Below are 26,140 nucleotides of genomic sequence, written 5' to 3' on the forward strand. Positions count from 1 at the left end.
ATTGGTGTGCCCCTAGGAAAAGGGACCACCTCTGTAGCCTTTGCACTGTCATAATGGAAACACCCTTTTTAGGGTTGAATATGGATACCAACGGCTGGTGGTCTGGGTGGTCTGTCAGCAGTGTAAACTTCTTGCCCTGCAGGTAATGATTAAACTTCTTTACTCCCCACACAAGGCTGAGAGCCTCCCTATCTATCTGAGCATAGTTGCGCTCAGCGGAGGTCAATGATCTGGATGCAAATGCGACTGGCCTTTCCGAGCCATTTGGCAACTTGTGTGAGAGTACTGCTCCAATACCATAAGGAGAAGCATCACAAGCTAAACGAATAGGTAGCGTTGGGTTGAAGTGAGCCAACACTTCCTGAGGTGATCAATGCCTTGCTTTTGCGAAAGGCCTTCTTACAGTCCTCGCTCCACTTCCATGGTACTTCTTTCTGCAAAAGAGCATTCAGCGGGTGCAGCACCGTGGATAGATTTGGCAGAAACTTATGGTAATAGTTAATCAACCCTAGGAACGACCTCAACTGGGATACATTTTCCGGAGCGGGAGCCTTCACAACAGCTTCGATCTGGTCAGGTGACTTGTGCAGCCCCTCCTGGTCAATGACATGACCACAGTACGAGATCCGTTTCTGAAAGAACTCACATTTCTGGCGATTAACTCGAAGGCCATATTCCTTCAACCTGGTGAGCACCAGTTTCAAATTTGCAAGGTGTTCCTCATCGTCATCTCCTGTAATCAGGATATCGTCCAAGTAACATTGAGTGCTTGGAATTCCCTGTAATACCTGCTCCATGGCCCTCTGCCAAATTGCTGGAGCCGAAGCCACTCCAAAAACCAGTCTATTATATCGATACAAGCCTCTGTGCGTGTTGATTGTGAGATACTGGCGCGACTCTGCCTCAACTTCCATCTGCAAGTACGCTTGCGCCAGGTCTATCTTGGTGAAGTGTTTCCCGTCAGACAATGAAGCAAAGATATCCTCAATCCGCGGAAGCGGATATTGCACCGTGTGAAGCACCGGATTAACTGTGATCTTGAAGTCTCCACAGATGCGGACCTTCCCCGGTTCCCCTGGCTTGTTACTCGATGAACGCTTCATGACGGGAACAATGGGCGTGGCCCACTCACTTCAGTCCACCTTAGACAGTACTCCTGAACGTTCTAGCCCTTCCAGCTCAGCTTCCGCAGCAGGTCGTATCGCATAAGGTACCGGTCTGGCTTTGAAAAATTTTGGGTTTGCATGTTCTGCAATCTTGATTTTTGCCTTAATTCCTCTCAGTGTTCCCAGTCCCTGTTGGAACACCTCTTTAGCCTCATCCAATATTCTGGACAATCGTTCAGGTTTGACATCTTTTTTTCCGGAATCTACCGTTATTGCTTTTAGGGAGTGCCAGTCCATATTTATTTTCCTGATCCACTCCCGTCCCAGAAGTGGTGGACCTCCCTCAGGTAGTACATATAAGTCCATTCCTTGGTGTTCTTTGCCCTGGTGTATCACCTTGACTTTTATCTTTCCGATGGGGTATACTCTTTGCCCCGTGTATGTCTACAATACTATCTCCGTATCCCGTAGGGGAATATGTGTGAATAACCTTTTGTAATCTTGCTTATTCATGACCGTCAACGCCGATCCGGTGTCCAATTCCATCTTCACTTGGACTCCTGCGATCTGCAGTGTGACCCAGATAGTTTGTAGGTCAGCTTCCTTACTCACATTGTGAATTCTCAGACTACCCAGTTCCTTGCTGTTGGAGTCTGAATCCGAATTCTGTTCATCCGAACTCTTCTCAGCCACCTTATGTACCTTTCTGCACTTTTCCTGTGGTGACTTTTTGTTGCTGGTCTTCTTTCCTGACCGGCATACTTTAGCTATGTGACCAAGCTTGCCACATTTTCGACATTCCTGGTTTTTAAACCAGCATTGGTTCTGATCGTGTGTTGTCTTTCCACAACGATAACATTTCGTTGTACCCAAAGCCATTTGATCTACGCCGAGTACCGCTGCCTTCAGCTGCATTTCCGCAGTGCCTCTCGCTGCGGCTTCGTGCGATGCTGCAATAGTGACAGCCTTATCAAGTGTAAGATCATTCTCTTCAAGCAGCCGCTTGTGTGTTCCTTCTTTCGACAATCCACACACGAATTTGTCTCTCAGTGCCTCTGTCAGTCCTTCCCCAAACTGACAGTATTTCGCTAGCTTACGCAGTTCAATTAAATACTCCGCGTTGCCTTCCTCTTTCAGTTGCGTTCTCGCATAAAATTTAAATCGTTCCGCTAACATCAACAGTGTGGGGTTCAAATGATTTCTCAGGACAGCAACAATCTTAGCGAAAGCCTGATCCGCCGGTTTAGCTGGTGATAGAAGATGCTTCAATAGCCCGTATGTCTTCGCACCCATTGAGTTTAGTAAGGTTAGTGCTTTATCTTCATCTGATATTTTATTTGCCTTACAATAAATCTCTATGCGTTCTACATACGTGGCCCAATCTTCAACATCGGGATCGAAATCGTTAATGTTACCACGCTTAGGCATCCTCGCAATCTTCTTGAGAAACAAAAAGAAATTTTTCTTTTATTTTTTTTTCCAATATGGCGGTTTCCCGCGCTTGTCTTCTTCCCCCGCTGGCTGTAATGGCGATTGCCGTATTGCTGCGTTCGCCCTCCCCAGCGGTTCTCAAATCGTGCCGCCCAGCCCCTCTTGCAGTCCGGTCCTTTCCCCCGGCTGCGGCTGAGTTCTCTGCGTTTTTTTTTAATTTTATTTTCTCCCGCGCCTTACGCTGTCCCGGTCGCTGCGCCTCGCGAGCTGCCCGGCCTTTTTCACCGGTCGCGGTGGAGCTCTCTCTCGACGCTGTTGCGTCTCCCAGCCCGCTTGCAGCCCGGTCTTTTACACCGGCTGCGTTTGCATTCACCACAGCTCCCGTGCCTTACGCTGCCCCAGTCTCAGCGCCTCTGGCCCCGACTTCTGACCGGCTCTTTTCCCCGGCCGTGGTCGAGTTCTCCGCCCTTATATCCTCCGTTTTTCCCTCCCCTACTTCACAGCCAACGTGGCCGACTTGCTGCTCGTCGCTGATCGGCTTACCCACCACCGTGATAGAAGGGATGATCACTGCCTGTTGCTGATAGAAGGTTTCGTGTCAGGATTCTTCCTTTGCTCTTCAGACCCGCGTCTTTTCTCAGCAGGATGATGAGGGCGGATGCCTCCTCTCAACGCCCGTCAAACTGCCTTGGATGCATCACTGCCGCAGGGTAAGATCGTACTCGTCGCCACTGTTAAGTCTGTGTGTTATAGTGAGAATTACTACACAGACCACAAGAGTAAATTTTAACAGGTCTTTACTAGTCGAAGGTCAGGGCTGAACTACCCAATAAATCATTACACAGCACTTATAGACCGGTGTGGTCACCACCGGTATTACAGTATACAGCAGCCAAGATAAAGTAGTGCATCTCTTAAAATAGTTCTCTTAAAGGTGGAACGGTTACATACACCACAGAATTGGCTTAAGGACAGAAAACAGCGAGTTGTGGCAAATGGCTGTTTTTCAGACTGGAGGATGGTGGACAGTGGTGTTCCAAGGGTCAGTGCTGAGGCCACTGCTTTTTTTGAGATATATAAATGACCTGGATATTGGAATACAGAGTAGAATTTCTAAATTTGCCAAGGACACCAAACTTGGGGGTGTGGCAAACCACGATGATACCAATCGACTGCAACAGGACATAAAAAGACTAGCAGAATGGGCAGACAAGTGGCAGATGGAATTTAAAACAGAGAAGTGCGAGGTGATGTATTTTGGCAGAAGGATCAGGGAGAGGCAACATACACTTAATGACACAGTTTTAAAGAGTGTGCAGGGACAGAGGGACCTGCGAGTTAATGTGCATAGGTCCCTGAAGGTGGCGGGACATATTGAGAGAGTGGTTAGCAAAGCATATGGGATCCTGGGCTTCATAAAGAGAGGTATTGAGTACAAAGGTAGTGAAGTTATGCTGAACATTTATAAAGCACTGTTTAGGCCACAACTGGAGTATTGCATCCAGTTCTGGTCACCCCACTTTAGGAAGGATGTGAAGGCCCTTGAGAGGGTGCAGAGGAGATTTACCAGAATAGTTCCAGGGATGGGGGATCTTAGCTACAAGGACAGGTTGGAGAAGCTGGATATGTTTTCATTGGAGTAAAGGAGGTTGAGAGGTGATTTGATAGAAGCGTACAAGATTATAAAAGATGTAATAGCAGAGCACTTGGAAAACAGTGACAGGATCGGACAAAGTCAACATGGATTTACAAAAGGTAAATCGTGCTTGACTAATCTACTGGAATTTTTTGAGGAAGTAACTAGTAAAATAGATGAGGGAGAACCAGTGGATGTGGTGTATTTGGACGTTCAGAAGGCTTTCGATAAGGTCCCGCATAAGAGATTAGCATGTAAAGTTAAGGCACATGGGATTGGGGGCAAGGTACTGACTTGGAGAGAACTGGTTGGCAGACAGAAAGCAAAGAGTTGGAATAAACGGGTCTTTTTCCGAGTGGCAGGCAGTGACTAGTGGGGTACCGCAGGGATCGGTCCTTGGACCCCAGCTATTCACAATATATATTAATGATCTAGACAAGGGAACTAGATGTAATATCTCCAAATTTGCAGATGACACAAAGCTGGGTGGGCGTGTGTGCTGTGTGGAGGATGCCGAGAAACTACAGGATGATTTGGACAGGTTGGGTGATTGGGCAGAAGCATGGCAGATGCAACATAACATGGATAAATGTGAGGTTATCCACTTTGGTGGCAAAAACAGGAAGGCAGATTATTATCTGAATGGCAATAGATTGGGAAAAGTGGGAGTGCAACGAGACCTGGGTGTCCTTGTGCACCAGTCGCTGAACGTAAGCATGCAGGTGCAGCAGGCGGTTAAGAAGGCAAATGGTATGTTGGCCTTCGTAGCGAGAGGGTTCGAGTACAGGAACAAGGATGTCTTGCTGCAGTTGTACAGGGCCTTGGTGAGACCACATCTTGAGTATTGTGTGCAGTTTTGGTCGCCTTATCTGAGGAAGGATGTTCTTGCCATGGAAGGAGTTCAGCGAAGATTCACCAGGCTGATACCTGGGATGGCAGGAATGACGTATGAGGAGAGATTGGGACGATTGGGCTGGTACTCACTGGAGTTTAGAAGAATGAGAGGGGATCTCGTTAAAACTTATAAAATTCTGACACGACTGGACAGACTAGATGCAGGAAGGATGTTCCCGATGGTCAGGGAGTCCAGAACCAGGGGTCACAGTCTAAGGATAAGGGGTAGGCCATTTAGGACAGAAATGAGGAGGAATTTCTTCACCCAGAGAGTGGTGAACCTGTGGAATTCTCTACTACAGAAGGCAGTAGAGGCCAATGCATTAAATATATTCAAGAAGGAGCTGGATATATTTCTTAAGGCTAAATGGATCAAGGGGTATGGGGAGAAAGCAGGGACCGGGTACTGAATTTGGATGATCAGCCATGATCGCACTGAATGGCGGAGCAGGCTCGAGGGGCCAAATGGCCTGCTCCTATCTTCTATGTTTCTATATTATGATGGGTTTGGATAGGCTAGATGGGAAAAGGCTGTTCCCACTAGTTGATGGTACAAGGACTAGGGGACACAGATTTAAGGTTTTGGGTAAGAGATACAGGGGGGATGTGAGGAAAAACTTTTTGATGCAGTGAGTGGCGAGGGCCTGGAACTCGCTGCCGACAGAAGTGGTGGAAGTGGAGACGTTCAATGTTTTCAAGGGGAGACTGGATAGGCACTTGAGGGAAATAAACTTGCAGGGCTACGGGGATAGAGCGGGGGAATGGAACTGACTGGATTTTATTCGCTTATGGGATCTGAGCATTGTTGGCAAGGCCAGCATTTATTGCCATCCCTAATTGCCCTCGAGAAGGTGGTGGTGAGCTGCCTTCTTGAACCGCTGCAGTCAGTGTGGTGAAGGTGCTCCCACAGTGCTGTTAGGTAGGGAGTTCCAGGATTTTGACCCAGCGATGATGAAGGATCACCGATATACTTCTAAGTCAGAATGTTAGGGTTATTGACCTGAAATGTTAACACTGTTTCTCTCTCTACAGATGCTGCCTGACCTGCTGAGTATTTCCAGCATTTTCTGTTTTAATTTCAGATTTCCAGCATCCGCAGTATTTTGCTTTTATGTTCAAATTTCTAGGCCTGTATCTTGGTAATTTCAGATTGTAATTACTCACTGAATTTATTTGAATAACCATAATTCTCCCTTTTCGGTTCTTCAATATGCAATGCACCTTTCTCCGGCCAAGATAATGGTCTACAGATCTGCTCCCCGACATCTGCCAATGCCATTAATTTATGTACTGGACACCCTGCCTGAACCCTGATTTAGCCTCCCTGTGGAAAAGATTCTGGCATCTGCTTGATGGCACAGTTGAGACTGCAAATGCACCATGCAAGGAATTGAAGGTGCAAATCCTCAAAAAGCTGCAGTTCCCTTCCCTACCCTCACACCAGCCCCTGTCCTCCAGCAGCTTTCAACCCTAAATGAAAGCTGCAAGTCACAGAACAGACACTTCTAAGCAAGAGTAAAACACTTCAAACCTATGGTCAATTGACTAGACCATTGGAGACTGCACAGGATGCTGCGTTGCGGTGATGACTACCTGTAAAGAAATGGAAACATTAAGGCCCGATTCCTTAATCACATACTCCTTGTGGAAAATTAGGCACTGCAGGCCCACGATTTCCCAACCTGCACTCCTTGCCAGAGCTGCTCGATGCCTGGAGAGTAAGTTCTGTAAAGTAATGTTTGAAAGACAGCAGAAACCCACGTGTAACCAACTTATGAAGGTTAAGCTGGTTTTTGAGTCATTAAAGCAGCTTCAGGTTAAAAAAAATGAACTCTAAAATGCTCATTCCCATAAATTAAAAGCTCGATTTTAACCTCCGGCACCCAATGAGAATGGGGCATGTGGTGAGTGGAATTTGTGGCAGTGTGCACCTCACCAGCAGCAGTCTTGTAGAAACATAGAAGATAGGAGCAGGAGTAGGCCATTCGGCCCCTCGAGCCTGTTCCGCCATTTAATGAGATCATGGCTGATCATCCAAATTCAATACCCTGTCCCTGCCTTCTCCCCATATCCCTTGATCCATTTAGCCTTAAGAAATATATCCAACTCCTTCTTGAATGAATTGGCCTCAACTGCCTTGTGTGGTAGAGAATTCCACAGGTTCACCACTCTCTGGGTGAAGAAATTCCTCATCAGTCCTAAATGGCTTACCCCTTATCCTTAGACTGTGACCCCTGGTTCTGGACTCCCCTGCAATCGGGAACATCCTTCCTGCATCTAGTCTGTTTAGTCCTGTGCCGTGTGACATTCTAACAAGCATGCATTGGGCAGTTTTGAGTACTCCTCCAGGCCCCACAAGGAAACCCTGGGCCTCCCCGGCCATGGGCTTCCCCACCTCCTCTGACCGCTATCAGCCCTTCCAATCTGCTTGTCTGAATGCTGGGGATCATTCCCATGGGTCCTTGAAAGTGATGTCATCTCCCAAACCCATGCCAATCTTTCCTACAACTCCAAATTTGAATCTCTCCAATCAAGTTTCTGTTCCTGCTACAGCACTGAAACAGCCCTAACCAAAGTCACAAATGACCCTCTGTGACCATGGTGCACTATCCCACCGCGACCACACAATCCGCCGCCAAAGCTTCTCCTCCATTGTCCAGCTCAGTGGGACTGCTTGGGTTCACTCGTATCTATTGGATCGTAACCAGAGTATCTCTAGCAATGGCTTCTCTTCCTGCCCCCAGCATGGTTAACTCTGGAGTCACCCAAGGATCTATCCTTGGCCGTCCCTTTCAACATCTACTTGCTGCCACTTGGCAACGTCACTCATGGAGATGGGAGTCAGCTTCCACAAATCAGGAAGTGATAGTGTGGGGGTAGGAAAAAAATAAACATCGCAGGAGAGGAGTTGGCCCAGTCAGGCAGGCAGAAGTGAAATCATGCAAGGGAAGTCCCACTGAGCTGGACAATGGAAGAGATAAATGGAGGTAGATGGTATAGGTGGCTGTGTTGAATATTACAAAGATATTGAAGAACTTACAAGATTATGGACAAAAAGCAGGGATGTGGGACTAAACCAGCCTGCTCTTTCAAAGAGCCAGCAATTGCTATACCTGCCTAACAAACATCATATTGTGACTTTCCTGTAACCAAAAGCAGAATACAAAACTGGAAATACTCCAAGGTCAAACATTATAAAGGGGAAGTGTATTCAATTGAACTATTACACAATCCTGAATATTACACTTTACTAGTCACGCTAAAGCTCAGCGGCAACTTGGAACTTGACATTTGCACGGAAGTCCTTGTGAACGAAGACCATGAATTGGGAATACTGCTCACAGCTATCTTACATAGTCACTGTTGATGAAAAATGCATGCTTCCATGCTGCCTCCAAACATCAGTTTCAAAATCTAATACAAAATAAAAAGGGACCGAGAGGTACCATTAAGTACACACTGTAAGATGTGCAATTATGTGGTTATTCCGATGATTAAATTTCTTCTGAAAGGTCCTTTCAATTAGAAGGTAGTGTCAGGAAACCAGAGTCAAACATCAGAAAACCCTCCAGAAATGGGAATGGGGAAAACAAAACATTTTAAATAACTTCACTGTCTAAATTGAGACAGTGAACTGTTCATTCTTTTGGTTGCATCACCTAAATCCCTCAGGTCAGATTATCTTGCGAGTCTTTAGAGAAATTAGACTTCATTGAGAATTTTCCAATAATCTTAAAATATTCTCAATGTTGGAGCAATAATAATACAATTATAAATCCTATTATGCAAGTACTAGTGAGTATTTGTCCAGACAGTGTCATAAGGCACAAAAGCTAAACAAAAATAGATTAGATTAAAATACTCATAAAAATTTAATTTACTGTAATATACATTATACACAGATGCACAATATGAAAGGAACAAATTTCAAGACTAATTTAATTAGGAGATTCGGATATTTATAAACTGTAGCTTTATTTTCAGATCAACTGAACTATTTTGTAATCAACTCCCATTATCTATTACATAGTAAATTCAGTATGTGGGCCATGCATTGCATTGCATCAAAAAGTCATAAGAACCCACAGTGTCAGTTACTCCTGTAGGTATTGCTATGATGGGTATTTTCAATATTAAAAGGCATCATGCTTTCTGTCACTTCCTGTGACACTCACTGTAAAATAGCAGCTATTGTGCGAGTACATCACCATGTGATTGAGCAACAAAAATTTAAGTTCCCTCAAAATACTTACTGAAAATTCTCATCTGCCATTTTTTCCTCAGTAACTTAAATTTTTAATGTCCAAACTAAGGGTTTAAACAAAATTTTAAAAAACACATTTCATAATAACATGAATATATCAACTGAATTTTTTTAATACTTCTTTAAAGTGCAGCATTGCCAACCCCAGAGCCTCATAAATCAAGAGACAAACTCTGAAAAATCATGATGTTTGGTAAGAAATCTTGAGTTGCCATTTTCTCCTGACCGGACCCCTTCACTGACCTTTGCTCCTGGATAGGAAGCAAATTCTGTGACCTTTGCTCCCGGACAGGAAGTGCATTCGGCCGTCACTAACCGATTACTGACATAGGAACATAAGATATAGAAGCAGGAGCAATGTTCCGTCTAATTTTTTTTTCGTGCGGAGTCCCTTTAAAATTGCTGCGCAGTATCTTCCAGCCGCAAAAGTTTGCGAGCAGCCTGTGCGAGATCTCATGGTTGATGCACAGCTGCGCACCTTAGGGGGAACATTGAGCAGGAGGTGGATTGGTGGCCCCGCTGTCACGTCACTTGCAGGCCAGCCTCACTCTGCTTTTGAACTTTACTTTTTCCGGAACATAACCTCCTCCAGTCCTACAACCATCCAAGATCTCGGTGCTCCTCCAATTCGGGCCTCTTGTGCATTCCAGATTTTAATCGCTCCAGCATTGACAGCTGTTTCTTCAGCTGCCTAGGCCCTAAGCTCTGGAATTGCCCCTCTCTCCTCCTTTAAGACGTTCCTTTATACCTACCTCCAACAGTGCAGCACTCCCTCAGTACTGCCCCTCCAATAGTGGAGCTCTCCCTCAGTACTGCCCCTCCAATAGTGGAGCACTCCCTCAGTACTGCCCCTCCAATAGTGGATCTCTCCCTCAGTACTGCCCCTCCAACAATGCAGCTCTCCCTCAGTACTGCCCCTCCAACAGTGCAGCGCTCCCTCAGTACTGCCCCTCCAATAGTGGAGCTCTCCCTCAGTACTGCCCCTCCAATAGTGGAGCACTCCCTCAGTATTGCCCCTCCAATAGTGGAGCTCTCCCTCAGTACTGCCCCTCCAACAGTGCAGCTCTCCCTCAGTACTGCCCCTCCAACAGTGCAGCGCTCCCTCAGTACTGCCCCTCCAATAGTGGAGCTCTCCCTCAGTACTGCCCCTCCAATAGTGGAGCTCTCCCTCAGTACTGCACTGAAGTGTCAACCTGGATTTTGTGCAAGGTCTCTAGCGTGGGACTCAAGGGGCTGAATGGCCTTCTGCTGTTCCCAAGTGATTCCTGGCTGTGACTTCGGTGGACTTTGTTGTGCTTTGTATTTTCGTCCTCCCACCAGAGAATTAAAATGTTCCACTGACACGACAGAGCTAATCTGGAAGAGTTGTCATGAGAACAGTTCCACCCTCTCTCACGCCATCATTATACCTGTGATAAACAAAGTGGCCTCCAGGTGTTTTATGACTGCCTCCTTGGAGACAGGCAAGGGATCATTTTACAGGTGAGACACTGGTATCAGTCTCAGGGTTCGAGCTGGGAAAAGTTTTCCTGGCAGCACCTCAGTCTCTGCCTCTACATGTGGACTGTGCCTACAATCCAGCTCCATCTTATTTATCTCTGTCAAACGGGAGAAACTTACAGCTGTTCAGAATGAGACTTCTAGAAAAATGGGTCAATTACAAGAACACAGACAGCATCAGTCAGGAAATAAAAGTGTTGGGAGTCCAACAGGTGAGGCGGGCCTGGAGAGGGAGAGGTGGAGAGAGCGGGTGTGGGTATTGGTAAGTTTACCTTGAATCCTGTTGATTCCCTTCAACTTTCAATCAGTTAGGAGGATCCCTTGAAAATATGTCAAGAAAGCAGGGTGTAAATGGAAATTCATCAGAAGGATGTTGAAGCGGATACTTCTTTAGTGGCAAATGTTTGAACTGAGTGCTCTCCAATCGCTGTATTTTTACGCGCATGCGTAAATCAGTGTTTTTCTTGCCAAAAATAAATCCCGAGATTTAGGTGTTCCATCGCGAGTGATGGCAATATTGAAAGTGCTTTACTTGAAAGCCTCAGCCTCTTCCAAAAGCCTGGGCTTGGATTTGACACTTTGCCCCAGACCTGTGACTTTGAGCTGAGTTTGGATTGTGCAGTCTGAGCATGTGGAGTGTACCTAATTACCCAGGATGCAGCAGCACCAGTCCACTGTATTGATGGGATTACACTCAGGTTTTTCCAGAATGATTTGAAGACAAGCCAGGGGACAAATTTCACAAACTTAATCGATGTAAAGTAAGAGAGTGCGAGTGAGTGCAAACACACATGCATGTACTGAGACAGGAAAAATTTACTCTTGTGATTATCTACCTATTGTAGCTTGTGTTCTATAAACTTCAGGGAGCAGGAGAAGAGACACACTAGGGTCAGAGACACGGACAGATTTTTTTACAAATCAAATCAATGCACTTGTAAACATACTGGTGGCCACTGCGAGTAAACATTTCTTTGTGTTTGTTCAATGCATTTTTACAGAGGTTTTCACCAATCCAAATTCTTTGTCCATTTGACGAATAGGTGCACCTGACTTAGTTGCAAATTTTTTTAAAAACTTTAAAAAAAGTTATGTGAACTACCAGTGTTTAACTGCAGTGGCCAACCTTCCACTGATAGTTATTATACTTGCTATCATCAAACACCAATTGTCAACAAATACTACCTTGTCTAGGTGGAAAATTAAATCCAGCTCACAGACGTTCTCAAAACATTTGTCTAATGTTTCCACAAACACCTGTCAAAAGAAATATATAAAAAAGTTTTAAGGTAATTTTCCTTTATTTGTAAAGCTAACAGATAAAACACAAAACTAGATGTCAGTTAGTGCAAATAATCTAAAAAAAAGTTTTACAAAGTGAAGTATTTGTAATAGCAGTTATGGAAGCAAGAGAACTGGAGAAACTATGAGCCATGGTCAAAGTGATTCAGTGAAGACCAACTTCACAAGCGAATATTAAGTAGGATTTAAAAAATTAAAACAAGGGCCTCCTAAATAACTTATGAAAGATGTTTCAAAAATTCCTTACCAAATCATTGAAGATAGTTCAAGTACTAGGGGATGGATTATGTTACACAAGCAACCTTGATTCAGAGGACCGTTCTCAGCTGTCATTGGTTAGTGTATCACTACCACATGGAGGTTTTGGTGTAGTGTTCCATCTTGTGGGTAGGATAACAAAGGAAAACAAATTGGTGCAGACAAGGGTGTAATGTTTGAATTGCAAGTTCTCTCTGATCATGAAGCTGCATTCGATAGTGGTTAAGGAGAAGTGGACTGAAGGGGTTAAGGTGCGACCATCAAACTGAAAAAGCAGAGGTGTTTTGGAAAGCTGAATTCCCTTCAAAGAAAAGCTAGAATTTTTGTTTTGGTGGGGGGGCGGGGGAACTAAAAAGGTAAACAGGTGGTGGTCCGGACAGTTTCATCTAGTTGCCACTTTCAGTACCTTTTCCAGTAGCTGTCTACTTTCATAAATTCTTGCTGACCAATAGATTAAAGAATGCAACAATAACTATATTTGCTTAACACACAACTGAAATAGTTCAGCGTTGTGTAGGTCAATTCATACCGGTTATCCCACATAGTTTTATGGGAGTGCAGACTAATTTTTGGAGCTCTTTACTAGGTGGATAATAGTAGCCATCAGAAATCAAAGTGTCAAATGTAAAAATTTGTGTTTAGTAGAGAAAAACTACAGTAAGGGAGACACCAAACCTGGGCTTATGCAAAAAAAACTGTTCTAGGTTGTTCCTTGGAGTGGATACATACCCCTCTCAGCCACAGGAATCATATTTGCCAATATCAACTACACTTCATTTTCCTAGTTTTCACACAATGCTATACTGGGTTAAGTACCCTTTAGGACATATTCGCATCTCAAAATACATCATCTTTTCACAACCCTGAACATTTGTGCAATGTTGAATGTGCCAAGCAAAATTAGAGAATTTTATAGAATCAGATGATTTTATTTTCAGTAATCTGTAAAAATGAAATCCAACTTTGGATCAAAACAAAAAAGATGGGCAAAAAAGCTGAAGCACAACAAGGCTTTGTGTAACCACAATCCTACTGGTTGTTGGTCTCGGTTGTGCTATCAAGGAAGATGAAGTGGCACGATCCCATAGTAAAGCAGCTCAGGAATGAGACTTGAGAGCAACAACTCATTTGTTCTTTCAGCTAGGCAATGGCTTGTACAGAAAATTCATATCCAACTTTTGCTTATATCAAATTATTAAAAACACAGTTGGAAGGCAACTAATCAACAACATATGCAAGCATTCCAAACTGTTTTCTTCACTCCAACTCAAGTGGCCTTATGTAGATTACCTTTAACATTAGCTTGACCTTAAAAATCACATTTCAATTTTGCACACATGTCCCAGCAAAACCATCACAATTAAAGAGTACAAAATGAGCCTTCTACTGGGTTTTCACCTTTTTGAATTCATTGTTGTAAATTCATTTTTTTAAATGTATAATAACCTTAAAATTAGTAAAAACAAACTATAGTAAAATGAACAAAGGCTTCTAGTTTTAACAGGTATAGCAATGGCAATCACTCACTCAACATCCACTATGAACCTACATCAAATACAAACAAACCAATTGGAAAGGCTGTTTCTGAATACTCCATTTTATATTCTGCATTCTTTTTAAAACAAAAGTTCTTCACAATAATCAGTTACTGACTTCACTACCAGAAATAGCCACAGAATTATGCAAGATATACCCATAAAACCCAGGACTCAATCCAAATATCAAAGCAGTGCTTAGACATCAATGTTTCAGGAAAATAATTAATGTGACAAAAAGGTTAATATTGTGCGCTCAGGAAAAAAATATGAATGCTTTAAATAACAGCACTGCACACAACCCTGAGAACATGTGTGGAGAATCGATTGGGAGTATGGAGAATCAATTGAGAGTATGGTTTAATGAAAAAACTATAAACACAACCCATATAGCTCACAACTTAGATAGTTTAAAATAGTCATCTAAACTGATGTCAGTCTTTCAACATAATGTACAGGAAACTTTGGTTTATCCGGAGGTTATATGTCCGGAATACTTGATCTAACGGCAAAAATCAGGAGCCGTTTTCTATAAGTTTTTTTTTAGTTCTCGTTGCTTTTTTCTTCCCCAGTCAGGCACTGCAAGGTCTGTAGCTATAGCAACAGCTTCAGTTAGAGACGCTTGCAGCTGCAGCCGACTGTTCTAAAGCTGTTGCTAAGCAACAGGGCTTGTTGATTTACATAGAGCTTTTCAGTTCCGTATGTTTCAACATTATGTCCGGCACGTTTGATGGTATGGCACCAGCTCGGTCCCGTCAGTGCCGGATCACAGAAATCACAGAAACCCCACAGTGCAGATAGAGGCCATTTCGGCCCATCGAGCCTGCACCGACACATGTCCCACCCGATCCCCGTAACCCCTACACCAACACATATCCCACCCTATCCCCGTAACCCCACGTATTTAATCCCCCTAACACTAAGGGTCAATTTATCAAAGCCAATCAACCTAACCCGCACATCTTTGGACTGTGGGAGGAAACCGGAGCACCCGGAGAAAACCCACGCAAACACGGGGAGAATGTGCAAACTCCACACAGACAGTCGCCCGAGGCCGGATTCGAACCCGGGTCCCTGGTGCTGTGAGGCAACAGTGCTAACCACTATGCCACCGTGCTGAAAGTTTTCTGTAACTAAGTCATAAATTTACAAAGTACTTTAAGTAACTCCATTTATAAAGTAGATTTAAAAGTACAACTTTTAACATTTTTCCAGTGAAGTCAGCCCTTTTTAAAAAAAAAAACGACAACTTTCCAACAAAAAAAAGTAGGAGAAATTACTGTCTCAAATCTCCTTTGGATTTGACCATTGTGACAGAGAGAAAGAGAGGAGATAAAGGAGAGAGCAAGAGAGAGAAAAGACAAAAAGAAACAGAGGACAGAGAGAAGAGAAAGAAAGAATGCAAGTGATAAGGTGAGAGAGAGAGAGAGAGAGAAAAGGAGTGAGAGAAAGGGGAGCGTGTATGTGTGAGTGAGAAGTAGAGAAAGAAAGAGAGAGAAAAAATATATATAATATACCCCATCACATCCTCGGGACTTCCAAAGCACTTCACAAATCAGCCACAGTTGTTATGACGAAACATAGAAAAATAGGAGCAGGAGTAGGCCATTCAGCCCCTCGAGCCTGCTCCGCCATTCAATGAGATCATGGCTGATCATCCAAACTCAGTACCCTGTCCCTGCCTTCTCCCCATATCCCTTTAGCCTTAATATATCTAACTCCTTCTTGAATATATTTAATGAATTGGCCTCAACTGCCTTCTGTGGTAGAGAATTCCACAGGTTCACCACTCTCTGGGTGAATAAATTCCTCCTCATCTCTGCCCTAAATGGCTTACCCCTTATCTTTAGACTGTGACCCCTGGTTCTGGACTCCCCCGCCATCGGGAGCATCCTTCCTGCATCTAGTCTGTCTAGTCCTGTTAGAATTTTATACGGTTCAATGAGATCCCCTCTCATTCTTCTAAACTCCAGCGAGTATAAGCCCAATCGACCCGATCTCTCCTCATAAGTCATTCCTGCCATCCCAGGTATCAGTCTGGTGAATCTTCGCTGCACTCACTCCATGGCAAGAACATCCTTCCTCAGATAAGGTGACCAAAACTGCACACAATACTCAAGGTGTGGTCTCACCAAGCAAGACATCCTTGTTCCTGTACTCGACTCCTCTCGCTACAAAAGGCCAACATACCATTTGCCTGCTTAACCACCTGCTGCACCTGCATGCTTACCTTCAGCGACTGGTGCACTAGGACACCCAGGTCTCGTTGCACTTCCCCTTCTCCCAATCTATTGCCGTTCAGATAATAATCTGCCTTCCTGTTTTTGCCACCAAAGTGGATAACCTCGCATTTATCCACATTATACTGCATCTGCCATACATCTGCCCATTCACCCAACCTGTCCAAATCATACTGGAGTTTCTCAACATCCTCCTCACAGCACACACGCCCACCCAGCTTTGTGCCGTCTGCAAACTTGGAGATATTACATCTAGTTCCCTCGTCTAGATCATTAATATATACTGTATTGTGAATAGCTGGGGTCCTAGCACCGATCCCTGCGGTAACCCACTAGTCACTGCCTGCCACTCGGAAAAAGACCGGTTTATTCCAACTCTTTGCTTCCTGTCTGCCAGCCAGTTCTCTATCCAAGTCAGTACCTTGCCCCCAATCCCATGTGCTTTAACTTTACACGCTAATCTCTTATACGGGACCTTATCGAAAGCCTTCTGAAAGTCCAAATACACCACATCCACTGGTTCTCCCTTATCTACTCTACCAGTCAAAAAATTCCAGTAGATTCGTCAAGCACGAGTTACCTTTTGTAAATCCATGTTGACTTTGTCCGATCCGGTCACTGTTTTACAAGTGCTCTGCTATTACATCTTTTATAATGGACTCTAGCATTTTCCCCACTACCGATGTCAGGCTTACTGGTCTGTAATTCCCCGTTTTCTCTCTACCACCTTTTTTGGATAGTGGCGTAACATTAGCTACCCTCCAATCCATGGGAACTGTTCCAGAATCTATAGAATTTTGGAAGATGACCAGCAATGGATCTACTATTTCTAGGGCCACTTCCTTAAGTACCCTAGGATGTAGATTATCAGCCTTCAATCCCATCAATTTCCTCAACAACATTTCCCTACAAATACTGATTTCATTCAGTTCCTCCATCTCATTAGACCCTATGTTCCCCGACATCTCTGGGAGGTTATTTGTGTCCTCCTTTGTGAAGACTTGGCCTCCACAGCCTTCTGTGGTAGAGAATTCCACAGGTTCACCACCCTCCGAGTGAAGAAGTTTCTCCTCATCCCAGTCCTAAATGTCCTACCCCATATCCTGAGACTGTGACCCCTCGTTCTAGGCCCCCCAGCCAGGGGAAACATCCTCCCTGCATCCAGTCTGTCTAGCGGTCAGAATTTTACACGTTTCAATGAGTTCTCGTCTCATTCTTCTAAACTCTAGTGAATACAGGCCAAGTCTACCCAATCTCTCCTCATACGACAGTCCTGCACTCCCTCTATGGCAAGTATATCCTCTCTTAGGTAAGGAGACCAAAACTGCACACAGCACTTCAGGTGTGGTCTCACCAAGGCCCTGTACACCTGTAGTAAGACATCCTTGCTCCTGTACTCAAATTCTCTTGCAATGAAGACCAACATACCATTTGCCGTCCTAACTGCTTGCTGCACCGGCATGTTTGCTTTCAGTGACTGGTGTACAAAAACACCCAGGTCCCTCTGTACATCAACATTTCCCAATCTATCACCATTTAAATAATATTCTGCCTTTCTGTTTTTCCTACTAAAGTGGATAACTTCACATTTATCCAAGTTATACTGCATCTGCCATGTATTTGCCCACTCACTTAACTTGTCTAAATCGCCTTGAAGTCTCTTTGCATCTTCCTCACAACTCACAATCCCAGGCAAACACAAATCCACAAAGTTATTCTGATTTAAAAAAAATTAAATTGATGTTAAAATGTTGGCCAGGACACCAGGAGCGCTCCCTGCTCTTCTTTGAATAGCGCATACAGGGCCTTGGTTTAATGCCTAATCTGAAAGACAGCACCTCCTACAATGCAGCACCATCCCTCAGTAGGTTATGTGCTCAAGCCCTGAAGTTGGGCTTGAACCCACAATATTTCGACAAAGGAGAGCGTACTACCAACTGAGGCTCCACAATACACTGGGGGATTGCCCCAAAATTTGCACAGGAAACCTTATTTATCATGGGACCTTTGTTTTTTCTTGTCTGAAGAATAGCACAGGTTTCAGTTTGTTATAATGCATTAGCACAGCAGGGCTGAGATGATATAATAAACTAAAAGTAAAGTGCGATTTACTAAGGTCAGCCAACAGGTGTTGAATTTTGAAACACTGCCCTACGCCCATCACCATTGCTCTTTATAACATGTGTGTTATTAAACCATTGGCTGCTTAAGTGAACAGAAGGCAGTTTCAAGTGAACAGCAAATGCACTGCACTGCACATTAATTGGAAGTAACTTACCCAGTAACTTTACATGACAGCACAGCAAGGCTTGCAAGCACCATTTCAGAGGTAAATGGATACTTGTAAGTGACTTGTATGGCAGTACACTTAAGTACTAGAAACTCATGCAGTTTATGACCATTTGAACTCAGATTTGAGATTGCATTACCCTCTTGTAATTCACCAAGTACAATTTAGAATACATACTATATTGTATATTTTTGTTTTAAGTTCTTTTCCATGTGGTTTGGAGAGACCTGGGTCACAGGATGCATCAACTCTATGATTTGGTACCTGAACAAGCATGGGGTTGTGACTGGATCCAAAAAGTATTAGTAGGTTATATTTGGCAGCAGGTGACAGGCTGTGACATGAAACAGCACACATTCCCCCAAACAAGCTGTCAATCCAACCACACTCTCAAAGGAATTCACCAGATAAGGTACTGGGCCACTGGGAAGGAAAGATAAAAAGTTACAAAAACTTAAACACATCACACAGTTTTCTTTGGAGTCAATTATTCCAAAATAATTAAATGAAAAAAAAACTTAAAAGTGTGTTATATTTAGAAAAGCATAAACTTTTAAAAGAGTGATCGGTGCTGTGGGAAGTGTTCAGGTGAAAATTCACCAAAAAACATAAATTGAATAAAAACAAAAGCCTCCCTCCTTCCTTTTAGGTTGGACCCTGCCCAATGGCCCAGGACCTTATCTGGTCAATTCCTCTTAGGGTTTCCTCTGACAATGATGTTCTATAACAGGCCACCAGGGAGTTCATGGGTTTTTCCCCCTCTTTTGAATGAAGAGGGGCCTGGCTTCCATTCAGTCGCTCCAAAAGTTTAACCAAAGTGTCCTAGAGCGCATTGTGAGGAGTGTTAATCCATGTCCTATGGCTCCTGGCACAGGCACCAATGACATTTTATAAAAAATCTCATCTTAAAAAAACATACATATTTGTACATTAGTGAAACAGTTATTGAGAATGTATGCTGTAGCTGTTTCTAGCTTGTAGCACCCCTTGTTGGACTTACTGTGGAACTACAATGGATGTTATAAATCATGAAGCAAATCCAACTGGAACAATAATATGTATAAATCCAGATAATTATTGTTGGTCTGTAAAGATTCCATTGTTTATAGTACAGACTATCCTTTATGCGAAAACCTCGGGACCAGCCTCGGTTTTCGGAAAATTTCGGATTTCAGAAGGTATTTTATAAGACTGGGAAATTTGTCGGGGGTGGGGGTCGGCGGGTCGGCGTCATGCGCACGACTTACGCTGAACGAAAAAACTTTTGGTTTTGAGAGGTTTTCGGAAGTTCGGATAAAGGATAGTCTACCTGTATATGATGTGTGGACAGCAACAGCAGGGAAATCCAACATTGACAGTGACTTGCCAGCTACTCACTTGGAAAAATTACTACTGTAGTACAAACCAGAACTGCAAAGTAAAATGAAAGTTTTGTTTCACATGAAATAAAAAAAAATGTAACCAGTGAGATTTTGTTTTCTAATTCAATTGCATTTACTGCAATACTTCTAAAATCAGCCAAGTATCCATAAAACACTAAGTAACTATCCAAGTTTAACTTAAATTGAGGAATAATAAATACTTGGGTGTGTAAAAAAGACAGTGATCATTAAGAGTTCAGACCATCAGTATTCAAACTAAAGTCACAGACCCTAATAACGTGTGAGGTAATCCCAAAGGGTCTGCAAGGTCATTAGATTTCTAACCATGTGTCAATTTTTTTTAATGCTTGCCGACTTACTAGCCCATTATTTCCATTGTGTGCACCAATAATGTTTTCTGTAATTACAGCATTGGTTTTCCTTTGGGTATCTGAATGTCATTCTGAAGTTAAGACAGGCAGTCCCATGGAAATTTCATGGCCCAGAATTTGCAGTCAGCGGCGAAGCAAAGGCATTCATCACTGGCCCTGAAAAAAAGCTGCCCACAGAGATCTTGTGATCACTGTTGAGAGGTTTACCTTTTTCGACACGCAAGTGATTTCAGCGCTCTATAGTGAGGATTACTTAGCAGCGATCTGTGACGTCAACAAGCTGTCTAAGCAGCCAATCACATTGCAGAATTCTCACAGACAGGGAACCAGGAAATGAGAACCTGCTTTTAATCATGACTTTTGAAAAATGTTAGAGCAAAACATAGATTAGGGCTCGCTCTCACATGGGGATAAGGTAGAACCTGAAATATCATGAACAAACCTTCAAAAATAAAAAACATTAAAACAATTCTTAAATTGTAATTTTTATTATAAATGGAGAAATTTGACACTCCATACAATTTAAATTAGTTTTTCAGGGCCATACGTTTGTTTATCAGCCAATATGCTGATAAAACTCCAGTTATACCTAATCCAACAAGGCCTAACATTTAAATGGGGTATTTAACAGCAATATCACCGCAGAAAAGCCCAAGTTTTCGGCAGTTTCATTGATTTCACCGATTGCCGCCAGCTAGGGGGGGCCACAGCGCAGCCAGTGGTGGAGCAGTGAATGACTGACCGCAACTTCAGGATTTCCGTGTTTAAATGCACATACATCCTGAAGTTGGTGTCAGTTTCAAAGGGGTAATAACGGCGAATGCTGTTAGTTCACTGTTATTACTCACTGCAAATTCCAGCCCAATAATGATAGGGAGTCTCCCACACAGAAATATTTGAAAACTGCTGGCCAACAAACTCTGTACTTTTATCATCTGTACTCCCAAGATCATATTTTCTTAAAAGCCTTCTATGGTATCTATTTAATAATTTACACTGGTTTAATTTTATGGAGAACTTGGATCAGATTTTACACCAGCAATGAGCTGTCAGTGAGTTCCATGTCATGGTGACATTGGCACTGCAAATTTAACCATCACAAGTTCATTGCTACAAGTTTATCAAGAAATAACTGGCTGTTGATTACTAAAAATTCCAGATTAGTACATTAGCATTTCATTGCTTGTGAAGTCATTGGATTGGCTGTGGGGGGGGATAAGCGAGAAGAAAACCTGTTCTTTTGTACTTGCCAGTTTTACAACATAGAATTGAAAACGGTAAATACATTTAATGTTCAATAGATTTCATTTTCCAGGTCTCCGATGGTTTAACTGGTCTCAGACTAGGATGGAGTTGCAAGGAACCATTCAATACTATTTGTTGGAAACCAGACCGGAATTACTGGAAAGCCTGTCATTCCACAGCAAAGGGCAGAATTCCAATCACATCACTCAACGACAGGCTCTGGGTGGCACATCACTCAACAACAGGCTCTGGGTGGCACATCACTCAACAACAGGCTCTGGGTGGCACATCACTCAACAACAGGCTCTGGGTGGCCATGTACAGATGGTTTTTCCCCCCAATTAAAATTGTTAACAGTGCTCATACTTTTAATGGCTTAAACAAAAGCTCCAGCAGTGCACTGCTGAGTGACACCAAATATTCAGCTTCTGAGGTATTATTCACTTATACCTTTTGTAGCTTGTGGGTTACACAGTCACAGCACTCACTGCGTGACACTGATATTCCACTACACCTCTGCCTTCTTTATATTATATACACACATACCACCTTTGAAGATCTTGCCAATGACTGCATCAGCGTGGCGTTTCCTACAACCTCTATAAATACCTCCGACTGAAACCAATGTATTTCATGGCAATTTCTGCCCTATCATTGGATGATGCATATACTAAAAACAGGATTGAGAGTGCCCCAGCTTGTTTAATTTTCATTAAGGCTATATTTTTAAGTGCCCCAGTACAACAGCAGGGATCTGCCGTGCAGGCTCTCAGAGTTGTATGACAGCTCTGTGCACTGGGAGTTCTTGTTTTTGGCTGAACTCTCATTACGAAGTAGAGACCCTTAATTTCCTCTCAGAAACTGCTACAGAACACAAAGAGACAAAAAAGAGAAAGAAATGAACAAAGAACTTAAATATAAGAAATTAAACGTAGACCAAAAAAAATGGCCCCAAAAAATTGTTCTGCAAAACTTATGCCAATTAAAATCTTTCAGGAAACGCTCACTTGATTTTTTGCTAGGTAGTAAAAATTACTTACTGGAATCAATCATTGTAGTACTTCTAAATTTTATGAACTACTGTGAAATGTGCAGTTCATTTTGTAAAAGTAAATGTTAACTTTATGCAAGTTAACTTGCAAGTGTTCCTGGTAGACAAGACAGAAAGCATTAGTTCCAGGTATTTTGTGTCAGAGTATTTCAGTTTTCAGGCAATCAATCTCTTGTGGATGGGCTGATACTGCCTTCCTACCAAGAGTGAAGTCACTATTAATCCTTAGAATACCGACACTTTAAGGAAATCATCTCCCTTTTTTTGGTAACATTTTCAAGATGCGCATGGTAACAAACTCAACTGAGAAGAAATGACAACAGTCTAGAAATTAAGTTAGCCCCCAAAAACAAGCACAGGGATCGAGATGCAGGATCAACCCGCTCCCGTTCAAAATAATGCCGTCAGCAGGCCAACTTCATGCTGCCTGCTGATTAACATGATTGTGGCATGCAGCCCAGCACTAAACACTGCGAATGCTGGAAATCTGAAATAACAGAAAAAACTGGAAAAACTCAGCAGGCCAGGCAACATCTGTGGAGAGAGAAACAGAGTTAATGTTTCAGGTCGAAACCCTTCTTCAGAACTGAGGGAAAAAAAAGGGCAGGAAATGAAACAGATGAAAAAGCAAGTTGGGGGCTGGGAAATGGGGGAGGGGGATGAAAGAACAAAAGGGAAGGTTTGTGAGAAGTAGAGACATTAAGAGATATTCAAGGCGAGACGAGATGGTAATAGGACAGATTAAAGAAACAAAAAGATGGCTCTGGATGGAGTGTGAAATGCGCTTGCAGAATGAAAGACAGCTGCCATGTGGGAGAGAAAAAGAGAGAAAAGGCACAAACTAAAAGTGTGGATAAAAAATATATAAATATGATAGGGGCTGAGGTTATGATCTGAAATTGTTGAACTCTATATTAAATCTGGAAGGCTGTAAAGTGCCTAAACGGAAGATGAGGTGCTGTTCCTCAAGCTTAAAACACGTTGTCGAGTGGCTTCATGCTTAGCAGGGCACCCAAGTTCGTGCGAGGCTAGCACAAATTAAAGCAAGCCTGCACTTTTTAAAGGCAGTCTGTACCTCTTAAAGGAGGTGCATTCTGGCCGCAGCAGATCCTGGAAGTGATTGTAGAGGAGTGTGTGACCTACAGGAAGAGTCAAGATGGCACAACATGGCAGAGAGAGGGCTCGCAGATTTTCAGATGCAGCACTCGAGGCCCTGGTGCAGCAGGTAGACAGGAGAGGTTTCCTTTATCCACAGGGGGCTAGGAGGCCCTCCAGAGACACAGTGAGAAGGCAATGGGAGCAGATACCATATCTGTCAATGCAAGCAGTGTAGTCCCAAAGACCTGGACACAGTGCCAGTAGAAGTTTCATGACCTCACACGAGGTCAAGGTCACTGAAATCATCTTCAAATGCCATATCCCAGCATCTGCACCACTGGCCTCACACCCTACCAACTCACTCACCTACCAACAATCTCGACCATGCCTCACATTCATAGCTCCACCTCACCCTCACACATTACCACAGCTGCAAGCCTCACACCCACATCTCAGCTTGCACATACTGCCAGCTATTCAACCGTGACAGGCACATCACCCAAACACATTGCGCCACACTCAATGAGACACTTCCCCCCTTTCTCTTGCAGGACAAGTTGGCGCATAACCGCAGGCAGCAGGGGCTACCTGCAGGGAGAAAGACGCGACTGCATGACCTTACCTTCATGGAGGAGACGATGTTGGAGATAATTGTTGTGGCCATCGCTGAGCTAATGGCCAGCGGCGGGGCTGAAACAATACAAGATGACGGTATGCTCATACCTAATCCACCTTCTCACATCCCACTTCCCCCTCATCCCACGATCTCTTGTGACTTGCAAACTGCAGATGGTGTAAGCATGCACGTCTTGTTTCCACCCCACTCCCCTCACCTGAACCCTACCCTTGTGCCTTTTTCCTTTTAGATGTTCAAGAACTCCAACCCGGCCAGGCAGTGGTGCAGGAGCAAGAAGTGGAAGAGGAAGAAAAAAGTGATGCAGATGAAGCACCGTCACTCGGTTCACACTCTCAGCCACCAGCTCAGATACTGACACTCTGCATACTTCAGAGAATAGGTTAGACGCGGGATATGTATGTAGTGAGACACCGGGCACAAGTGACCTGTCCATCAGATTACTAGGATTGCTGAGGCGCCACCCCAAGGGAGTGGCAATGGCTCCGTGGAGTGCGAACTTGGTGTCCTCTCTCAAGATGACAGCATTCGTCCTCCCACCTCTGCCACTTCACCAGTGCCCTTGCAGTTGCCTGTCAGCCAGCCAGCTCAGACTGCTGTCGTTCATGCCGAGGTGGTGCTGTCTAAAGCCAGGCCTTCTAGGCCCAGAGCTGCTCGAGATCATCTTGCAAGGTTATCTGCAGTCTCCCCCACTGAAAGTCACTCGTCTTCCACCAGCTATGCTGCAGCCACTGGGGTAACACTTCATAGGAGCACTGGGAGAAGCAAAAGCAAGACAGGCACGAAGGGAATGCACAAGGGTGATTAATCCATCTAATACTACAGAACAAAGTCAACTAATGTATAAAGTTGGTTTGGAATGTTTGTCTTCTGCTGGCTTTTATTTTGGCATTGTGGCCAAGAGGATGCAGTCATGGTCCTCATCAGAGGGATGGCAAGGTGTGCGACTGTTCCCTAGCCACTGACTCCATCCATCGCCCTAGCCACTGACTCCATCCATCTCCCTAACATCTGTCTGAGGCTGAACCACACTGTTCACAACCTTGGTGTCATATTTGATCCTGAAATGAGCTTCCGACCATATATCCGCAGCATAACAAAGACCGCCTACTTCCACCTCCATAACAGTGCCCATCTCCGCCCTTGCCTCAGCTCATCCGCTGCTGAAAGCCTTATCCATGCCTTTGTTACCTCTAGACTTCACTATTCCAATGCACTCCTGGCTGGCCTCCCACATTCCACCCTATGTAAACTTGAGGTCATCCAAAGCGCGGCTGCCCATGTCTTAACTTGCACCAAGTCCCTTTCGCCTATCATCCATGTGCTCGCTGACCTACACTGCCTCCCGGTTAAGCTGCGCCTCGATTTCAAAATTCTCATTCTCGTTTTCAAATCGCTCCATGGCCTCACCCCTTCCCATCTCTAATCTCCTTCGCGCCCCCCCCCCCCGACTGCTGCCAGGATACCGAGCATTCGCCATCATGATGTGCGGAGCTCAGTCGCACACCAACTGCACATCCGGTGAATGGAAACCTTTGCAGTTGTGGTACATCTCAGCATTTAAATGCGGCGTCCACAAAGCCACGTGCATGCAGTCGATGGCACCCTCCACCATGGGGAAGCCAGTTCTCCAGGCAAAGCCACGTGCATGCTCCGCCTGCTTCTCTCTAGCCAGAGAGAAGACAATGAACTCCCCTCTCCTGGCATAAAGAGCATCCGTCACCTCTCTTATGCAACAGTGGACGGCGAACTGCAGGATGTTAGAGATTTTGCCTGTTCCAGCCTGGAAGGATCTCGACGCAAGAAATTCAAGGTTACGGTCACCTTCACAGCCATGACAGCACTGTCCTTGCCCTGGTGTGAGGCTGCAGGTCTAGTTGCAAGAAGTGGCAGAGTTCTGTGA

At 44.1% G+C, this 26,140-nt stretch overlaps 1 protein-coding gene across 4 annotated transcripts in view; it reads right to left on the minus strand.

Annotated features, from left to right (window-relative positions):
• Positions 1–26,140, minus strand: part of ap3s1 (adaptor related protein complex 3 subunit sigma 1) — an 82,216-nt gene that overhangs the window by 32,510 nt on the left and 23,566 nt on the right. For 3 of the 4 annotated variants that reach the window (XM_085987071.1, XM_085987074.1, XM_085987073.1), the window contains one exon: positions 12,017–12,088. The exons of the other annotated variant lie outside the window; for it this stretch is intronic. In XM_085987071.1, coding sequence (XP_085843197.1) covers positions 12,017–12,088 — 72 coding nt within the window. The remainder of the gene's footprint in view (positions 1–12,016; positions 12,089–26,140) is intronic. 4 annotated transcript variants of the gene reach the window in all.

The sequence above is a fragment of the Somniosus microcephalus genome, chromosome 1 (genome assembly GCF_052327205.1).
Source record: "Somniosus microcephalus isolate GS21.2 chromosome 1, FLI_Smic_1.0, whole genome shotgun sequence".
Taxonomy (NCBI): domain Eukaryota; kingdom Metazoa; phylum Chordata; class Chondrichthyes; order Squaliformes; family Somniosidae; genus Somniosus; species Somniosus microcephalus.